This window comes from Serinus canaria, chromosome 22, assembly GCF_022539315.1.
Source record: "Serinus canaria isolate serCan28SL12 chromosome 22, serCan2020, whole genome shotgun sequence".
NCBI classification, from domain to species: Eukaryota; Metazoa; Chordata; class Aves; order Passeriformes; family Fringillidae; genus Serinus; species Serinus canaria.
This window is the reverse complement of record NC_066335.1, coordinates 3344688-3353746: the sequence shown is the minus strand read 5'-3', so window position 1 is coordinate 3353746 and position 9059 is coordinate 3344688. Positions and strand designations below refer to the sequence as shown.

Genomic DNA, 9059 nt, shown 5'->3' with positions numbered 1-9059 from the left:
TCCTCCCGCCCGGTTCTGGCCCCTCCCGTTCTGTCCTTGTTCGTCCCGCCCCGTCCCCGCTCCTCCCGCCCGATCCCGGCTTTTCCGTCCCCATCCGGGCTCCTCCCGCTCGTCCCGGGCTCCTCTCGCCCTGTTCGGCTCTTCCCCCTCATCCCGAATCTCTCTCGGTTCTTCCTCCCCGTCCCGGCTCCCTCCCCGCCGGTTCCGGGGCGCTCCCGGCTCTGCTCTCCCCAAACCCTCCGGGCAGGGCTCCGTGCGGCTCCGAGCGCTCCAGAATCGCCGCTGGGATTGGGGCAGCCGGGGCTCAGTTCAGCCTGCCCGGAGCTGCTTTCCCGGGACACCGTCCCGGCCTCGGCTTTCCCTGGAAACAATCCCGGCCTCGGCTTTCCCGAGAAACCATCCCGGCCTCGGCTTTCCCGAGAAACCTTCCCGGCCCCGGCTTTCCCGGGACACCATCCCGGCCTCGGCTTTCCCGGGGAACAATCCCGGCCTCGGCTTTCCTGGGACACCATCCCGGCCCCGGCTTTCCCGGGGAACAATCCCGGCCTCGGCTTTCCCGGGGAACAATCCCGGCCTCGGCTTTCCCGGGGAACAATCCCGGCCTCGGCTTTCCCGGGACACCATCCCGGCCTTTCCCTGGTCGAGGAGCAGGTTTCCAGTCTGGAAATGAAGTCAGGCATGACATCAACCCCCAGCAGCCCCATCCCGTTATCCTCCCCTGTGCTCGCTTCTCCCTTTCTCTGTTAAAGCCCTTCCTCCTAAAATTCCTGATTTTTTCTGGCTGGAAAATCACTTGAAGGCCAGCAGTCATTCTCTGTCCCCCTGCAATTCCAGCTGGGAAAGCAGCACAATTCCACATCACCTGCACGGGGTTAATTCCCACACTCTCCCTGCCTGCCCCAGCCCAGCACATTAAAATCATGGAATGGTTTGGATTAGGAGGAATCCCCAATTTTTCCCCTCCATCTGCTGACTTCCACGTGGATTTGATGTTTTTCCTCCTTTTGCAAACATCACTTTTCTCAGCTCCCTCTGCTCCTCCCCCAAAAAACCCAGAACCTGTCCCCAGGTCCCCAGTGGCACACCCAGAGCTCCAGGAGGGACCTGGCTTTTTTGGGATCACAGAGCAGGGTCAGGCACAGCTCCTGCCCCAATCCTGCTCTGGGATCAGCCCCAGCCTGGAATAATTTCACCCACCCGAGGGTGGAATCTGGGCTGGGAGAAGGGAAAAGAGGAGGAGGAGGAGGAGGAGGAGGAAGAGGAAGACGCTTCCTGGTGGGATTACAGAGGAAATCTGTGCAGAAAAAAAGGGGGAAAGGAGCTGCATTCTGCAGCCAGGTAAACAAGGGGGGTCTGTGCCCAAGGCAGCCCCAGTCCCACCAGTTTGGAGCTGTTCCCGTTTCCCAGTCTGCCCACAGGAATGTCTGTAACACCCTGGGATTTCCTCCAGAGCCTGGCAGGTTTCGGGCTGGCTCTGTCACCACCTGTCCCCTCAGAGCTGCTGCAGGAAAATAACAATAATTAAACACATTGATTTAATTCAGTCATTAAATACAGGTAATAATGGGACACAAAATGGGTCACTTCTCCCTCTTTGTTGTGTGTCCTTTGCAGTTCCCCCTGTTCATCACAGACACACCCAGCTGGCTGCTTTCCCCCGATCCCTTTTCAAACCATCCTGGATTAAGCCCCAGAATTTTGCCACACGTATCAAGAAACTCTTCCAAAAGGTTTTTGGGAAAAGCTGGGCGCTCCAAGCACCACACACCCTGAATTCTAAATATTAATTATAAATTAACACAGCAGCGTTCAGACTAACTCAGTCACTAGATTAACTAGTCACTGGCCAGAGGGGGAATCCTCCCCAGCCAGACCGGGGTCCCACACCCAGGAGGGGCGTTCTGAGGGGGAGGAGAGACCCTCTCCAAGGCCACCTCGGGGTTTTCCACCTGCAGCACGGCGTGGGGCAGCAGCTGGGCCGGGCTGAGGCTCCGAGGAGCTCTGTGCTCGGAGGTGTCGCGGTGGAAGGACACCAGCTCGTTGCTGAAGGTCACCGTCTGCACGGCGCTGCGGCCGCAGGGGCAGCCCCAGCCCAGCAGGGAGGCGAAAGCCGCACGGAACTCGGCGTTGAAGGCGTAGATGATGGGGTTGAGGGCAGAGTTGGCCCAGCCCAGCCAGGTGAAGGTGCCCAGCACGGCCCTGCTGAGGCACGGTGGCACTCCTGGGGCGCGGGGCTCGGGGCTGCAGAAGGGCACCAGGCAGTTGAGCACGAAGAAGGGCAGCCAGCAGCACACGAAGACGCCCACGATGATGGAGAGGGTCTGCAGCACCTTGGTCTCCTTCTTGAGGGAGTTTTTCAGGGAGGCTCCCCGAGGGCGGTCGCCGCTGCCCGGTGTCTCCAGGGAGGAGATCCCGCGGAGCTGGCGCCGGGCGAGGCGGAAGAGGCGCCCGTAGGTGCCCAGCATGATGGCCACGGGGATGTAGAAGCTGATGAGGGACGAGGAGATGGCGTAGGTGCTGCTGAGGCTGGGCTCGCAGCCCCCCTCCTCCGCAGAGCCGTTAAACCCCGGCTGCTCTGGGCTGGGCAGCGCCCGGTCCTTGTGCCACTGCAGCTGCACGGGGATGAAGGAGATGAGGAGGGACAGCAGCCAAGCCACCGCCATGGTGACCAAGGCCAGGCGCTGCGTCACCCTCCTCTGGTAGCGGAAGGGCTCGGCCATGGCCCAGTAGCGCTCGACGCTGATGAGGCACAGGTGGAGGATGGAGGCCGTGCAGCAGGTGATGTCAAAGGCCACCCAGAGGTCACAGAAAGCCCCGAAGGGCCAGAAGCCCAGCACGTCGCTGGCAGCTCTCCAGGGCATCACCAGGACGGCCACCAGCAGGTCGGACACTGCCAAGGAGGCCACGAAGAGGTTGGTGACCTTGGAGCGGAGGTGTGGGAACCGGAGCACGGCCAGGCACACCAGGGCGTTCCCCAGCAGCGTGCAGAGGATGAGGAGGGACAGGCAGGCGGCTGTCACCACCCGCAGGGACAGCGGGGAGTGGCTTTGTTCTGCCCAGCTGGTGGCACTGAGCAGGTCCTGCCCCGCTCCTCCTGCCGAGGGGTAAAATCCGTCCATGGCTGCCCCGGTGTCCTGGGTTGCCAAGCAGACTGTGCTCTGTTCACCTGCCTGGCAGCTGGCTCCTGTCCATTGGGCAGTGTTCCTGATCTCTGCCACACTCACTCCTCCCTGGGGCACACCTGCTGATAAGAGGCCATTGGATGTCCCTGCAGGGCTGATAAGAGCTGCAGCATCCCATGGGAGATGGGAGCCCAGGGGGAGGAGCCAAGCATTCCTACCCGGATAGAATCTGGAGATCCTGGAACACCAGCACGGCTTCTGCACTGGATTCCCAGAGGAGCAGCAGCTGCCTCTGGCCCTGGATCTCCAGAGGCAGAGTGCACCCTTCTCCAGGATCCTGCTCCAGCAGAACCAGCCCTGGCACTGCAGGAGGGCTGAGCCACAATTCCAGTGGCACTGCTGCCAGCCCCTGACCCACAGGGTGTCAGGCTGTGCTCTGCCTCTGCCAGGGCTGCTTTGGGTCACTGCACTGTTCATTTTATCCTTTCATTTTCCTCCCTAATAAAGAACTGCTATTCCTGCTCCCATGTTTTTGCCTGAGCCCCTTAATTTAAAATTCATAGCAATTTGGAGGGGGGGGGGGGTTTGCATTTTCCATTTCAGGGAGGCTCCTGCCTTCCTTAGCACACACCTGGCTTTCCAACCAAGCCACATCCCATCCTGCCGAGGTTTCTCTGCTGCTCAAGGCTCCATCAGCACCCAGAGCCCATTTTCCCTTTTCCCTGCTCCCCGAGCATCTCCGAAGCCCCAGCTGCAATCCGGTCCCGCTGCCAGCCCAGGAAAAGTGCTGGAAGCTCTCGGTCCTCTCCAGGTCTCTGCTGACAGGATTTTTGGATTTTTGGAGTTTGGAATTTCCCTCCTGCCTCCCACCCCAGTTCCCTTCCTCTGCTGCTCCCAGGAGCCAGAACTCACCTCCAGGGCTGGGGAGGCTTTGCTGCAAATCTTCCTCCCTCTCCTCTCTCCTCTTCCCCTGCTGGTGCTCCTGCAGAATTCCCAGATCCCTCCCGTGGCCAGGCTGGGATTTGCTGCCAGGAGCAAGAGGGGTCTGGGCTGCCTCTGCTCCTGCAGCCCCTCCCTGCTCACAGCCCCTGCTCTTCCCTCGGGAGCCAAATCCCTCTGGCTTTGGCTCAGGTGGGATCTGGCTCTGCCCCTGGGAGCTGGGAGAGACGTGAATCCGAGGGTGAGTCACCAGGAACTCGGTGAGAGGGTTGGAGGGGGAAAATAATCATTCCAGTCAGATTGGAGGGTCCTCGATGCAAATGAGAGCCGAAATTTATGGTGATTTCTGCATAAAAGATTCCTGATTTCTGTGAGCCACAGCTCAGAGATGACCCCAAACCAATCACTCCTCCCTGCCCTGAGCTGGTGCAAAACTGGCATTCACTGTCCTCTGCAAAATCCCTTCTCCAGGAAAGAAAAATGAAAAAAATAAGTCTAAAAATGCTGTACAAAGCTGGAAGTTTTTCTTTTTGAAAGTCCCACCCAAAGCAGCCTCAGATCTTTTTTCAGCACAGGTTACCTGCAGAACCAGTGAGGAGGAGGAGAAGTTTTTAACCCTTGATAAATGGATTTGACTTTCAGTAAAGTGGTGAAGAGTTGCTTCTCTTTCAAGTTCATCACAATTTCCTTAATTCCCAACTCATTCCACATCAGCTCTCACCTCAGGGATAACTGGTAAAACTAACCAGAAAGTCAAGATCCTTTTCCAGTCAGGTCTGGATGTGGCACTTGGGGACACAGTGTGAGGTGGCCTTGATGGCCTGAAGGGCTTTGCCAACCTGAACTCCAGAATTTGACATTTTGGCGCTCCCAAGGCGGAGGAGCTGATTTGTGTCTCAGAGAAGGATTTCCTGGAGCCTCCTGGCTTGGGATGGGCCACCAGGAGCTGCCACTGCCACCCTGTGCTGTGACCTACGGAGGTGACAGATCCAGTGTCACCCTGCTGTGTGTGACAGATCAGTGCCACCCTGCTGTGTGTGACAGATCAGTGCCACCCTGCTGTGTGTGACAGATCAGTGCCACCCTGCTCTGTGTGACAGATCCAGTGCCACCCTGCTGGGCTGTGACAGATCCAGTGCCACCTGCTGTGTGTGACAGATCAGTGCCACCCTGCTGGGCTGTGTGACAGATCCAGTGCCACCTTGCTGGGCTGTGTGACAGATCCAGTGCCACCCTGTGTTGTGACTTATGGAGGTGACAGATCCAGTGCCACCCTGCTGTGTGTGACAGATCAGTGCCACCCTGCTGGGCTGTGTGACAGATCCAGTGCCACCAGTGCCCTGTGTGGCAGATCCAGTGCCACCCTGCCCCGTGTGACAGATCCACTGCCACCCTGTGCTGTGTGTGACAGATCCAGTGCCACCCTGTTGTGTGGCCCGGGTCCATCACCCCGAGCCGGCTCAGCTGAGCCCGGGGAGAGCGGGACCTGCCCCGATCCATTCCCAGCAGGGCCCGATGTTCCCTGAAGCCACAGCCGGGCTCGCTCCCGAGTGTCCGGGCCCTCGCTGTCCCCGTGTCACGGCCGCAGCTCGGTTTAATTAAGCCTCGGTTTAATTAGCGGCGGCTGCAGCGCCAGGGAGCGAGGGTAGATGGCACCAGCGGCCGTGCCCGGAGCAGCGGCTGCCCTGGGGAATTCGGGATCCAGCAGGGGAAAAGCAGGAGTGGGGAAGGGCAGGAGTGGGGAAGGGCAGGAGTGAGGAAGGGCAGGAGTGGGGAAGGGCAGGAGTGGGGCAGGGCAGGGGCTGGGGCAGGGCAGGAGTGGGGAAGGGCAGGAGTGGGGAAGGGCAGGAGTGGGACAGGGCAGGAGTGGGGAAGGGCAGGGGCAGGGGCAGGGCAGGAGTGGGGAAGGGCAGGGGTGGGGCAGGGCAGGGCAGGGCAGGGGCTGAGGAAGGGCAGGGCAGAGCAGGGCAGGGCAGGAGCGCAGGGCAAGGTTCCTCCCCCGGAGGGGGAATAACCCCCGGACAGCCCCCAGGGAACGGGCACAGCCCCAGGACAGCCGGAGCCGCTCCCAGGGTTGGATTTTGGGGTGTCCGGGTCCTTTCCCACTCAGGCACCCCAAGGCCCTGGCAGGTCCCTCACCCCCCCAGGGGTGCTCTGCCCTCGGTGCTCCACGGGGCGTTTTCCTCCCAAGCCCCGCTCTGGGCACGAAGGTTTTCGGGAGCTCAGAAACGAACACCGGGATGCTGTCACTGCTGTCACTGCTGTCACTGCTGTCACTGCTGTCACTGCTGTCACTGCTGTTCGGGTGAGCAGGGGTGGCAATGCCCTGTCACAGGGCAGGGTGGCACTGATCTGTCACCCACAGCAGGGTGGCAGTAGATCTGTCACACGGGGCAGGGTGGCACTGGATCTGTCACACGGGGCACTGGTGGCGCTGATCTGCCACAGCCCAGCAGGGGTCGCCCTGATCTGTCACACACAGAGCAGGGAAGGCGCTGGATCTGTCACATACAGCAGGGTGGGACTGGATCTGTCGCACAGGGCATGGGTGGCACTGGATCTGTCACACACAGACCAGGGTGGCACTGATCTGTCATACGGAGCAGGGTGGCACTGATCTGTCACACACAGCAGGGTGGCACTGATCTGTCACACAGGGCAGGGTGGCACTGGATCTGTCACATGAGCAGGGTGGCAGGGCGTCACCCCGCAGGTGGCACTGATCTGTCACACACAGCAGGGTGGCACTGATCTGTCACACAGGGCAGGGTGGCACTGGATCTGTCACCTCCGTAGGTCACAGCACAGGGTGGCAGTGGCAGCTCCTGGTGGCCCATCCCAAGCCAGGAGGCTCCAGGAAATCCTTCTCTGAGACACAAATCAGCTCCTCCGCCTTGGGAGCGCCAAAATGTCAAATTCTGGAGTTCAGGTTGGCAAAGCCCTTCAGGCCATCAAGGCCACCCCACACCGTGTCCCCAAGTGCCACATCCCCACTTTGTGAACCCCTCCAGGGATGGGGATTCCACCCTTCCAGTGCCTGACATTTTCCATGAAGGATTTTGTCCCAGTTTCCAACCTAAACCCCTCCTGGCACAACCTGAGGCTGTAGGAAAGGATCAGGGAAGGATCAGGGAAGGATCAGGAGAGGATCAGGAGAGGATCAGGGAAGGATCAGGGAAGGGTCTCCCCTTCACTGGGGCTGGGGGGATAGGATGGGATCCATGGGATGGGATCAATGGGATGAGATGGTATCCATGGGATGGGATGGGATGGGATGGGATGGGATCCATGAGATGAGATGGGATGGGATCCATGAGATGAGATGGGATGGGATCCATGAGATGAGATGGGATGGGATCCATGAGATGGGATGGGATGGGATGGGATGGGATGGGATGGGATGGGATTGGGATGGGATGGTGATGGGATGGGATGGGATGGGATGGGATGGGATGGGATGGGATCCAATTTATCCCGTTTCTGGCATTCTGGAGCACACCTGCTGCAGAGATCCCCGCGGGTTCTGCTGTCACACCCCAAAGCCAGCAGCTCCTCCTGGGAGGGATCAGATCTCCTCCCCTGAAGCTGCTCTGTCTGATCACCAGCAGTTCAGCAGCTATTTTTTTTTTTCCAGGCTCAAGTTCAGCACTATTTTAAACAGCTCTCCAACAGGAAAAGATCCCAGTTTGGTGGCAATTCAGCTCCAAGTTTTTATATTTAATTTCCTCACCCAGCAAGAGGCTGCCCTTGATTTCCTTTCCCTGCTGTCTCACCAAAATATCCTGAAAATTCTCCATTCAGGCACCCTGATTACATCCCCCACTCTGCATCAAAGGCAGAAAATTACCAGCCACTCCAAATAAAGCAGCAGCTGCTCGGGTTTAACTCCTCAATGTCACCTCCAGCAGACACATCCCAGGATCACAGGGGAGTGTTTATTCCAGCAGGAATTTCCAGGGAAGGAGCAAGTTCTGAGATCAGGGGAGAAAGGAGGGGGAGCCAGACCTTAAAAACAAAAATCCAGGTTGTAGGTGAGACCTGAGCCCTGTAAAAAAATCCATGGGAGCTCTCCAGGGATCCGATCAAACCTCAGCCAGAGGGAGCAGCCTGGGATGCCCAGGTGGGGATTCCTGGTTTAGGCAGGGTGGCTTCAGAGGGAAATTTGGGTTTTGTGCAGCAGCCACTCCATTTACATCAATTTTCTTCAAGCAGAGGGAAAACCAGTACCAGGCTCCCAGTCTGGGCTGCTTCATTGCAATTGGAACGAGAAGCTGGGTGAAAACTGCCCCAAAATCAGCTTTGGGCATTGTCTGGTGCATTAGAACTGATTCCTTTTCTCCACAGGCAAAGTGGTTTAGGCAAAGGGCTGTGGCTGTGAGCCTCCAGAGTGCAGGTCTGAGGAGCACAGGGATAAAAGAGAAGGGGAAAGAGAAGCAAAAGCAGGAATTGTGTCCAAAATGGCACCAGGAATGAAGGCAGTGCCACCCAAAGAGCAGCTCAGGAAAAACAGACAAATTGTTAAATGTGGCAATATTGAATAATGGGCTTTGTAAAGCCAGGGCAGTCTGGTGGAGCAGTGGCTCAGTTTGGGTTTGGATAAGGCAGCCCAGGACTATCCCTGGATCCCAGCACAGCTGGAACAGCAGCTGGAACAGGGACAAAGCCCAGGAGTCCCCGGGTCCCTCCCCTCCCCTTCTGTCACACACAGGCAGAAAACACCGAGGTTTTTCTCCCATTTACTTCCAGAGGAAAGGAATACAGAGCTTCATTGTACATCATTCCATGGGGGAGTGAGAGCTGCAGCCTCCCCTCCCCTGGCAGGAGCCTGCACTGGTCAGCGGTGACAGAGGGGACACAGCCCCTGGGGACAGCCCCGGTGCCACCCCCGGCCCTGGGCTGAGAGGGCAGGAAACGACCCCCAGGAGGGGAAATCCAGCCCAGCCCTCACTGCCCTGATCCCGGGCTGCCACTGAGGAGTGGGCTTGGAGAGGCAGCCTG

The 9059-nt window shown here is 58.7% G+C and overlaps 1 protein-coding gene across 1 annotated transcript; it reads right to left on the bottom strand.

Annotated features, from left to right (window-relative positions):
- Nucleotides 1-1835: 1835 nt before the first annotated feature.
- Nucleotides 1836-3119, bottom strand: LOC108963590 (D(1) dopamine receptor-like). Its single transcript, XM_050982763.1, has one exon. The coding sequence runs from the start codon at nt 3117-3119 to the stop codon at nt 1836-1838; it is 1284 nt and encodes a 427-aa protein (XP_050838720.1).
- Between the last annotated feature and the right edge of the window lie 5940 nt (nt 3120-9059).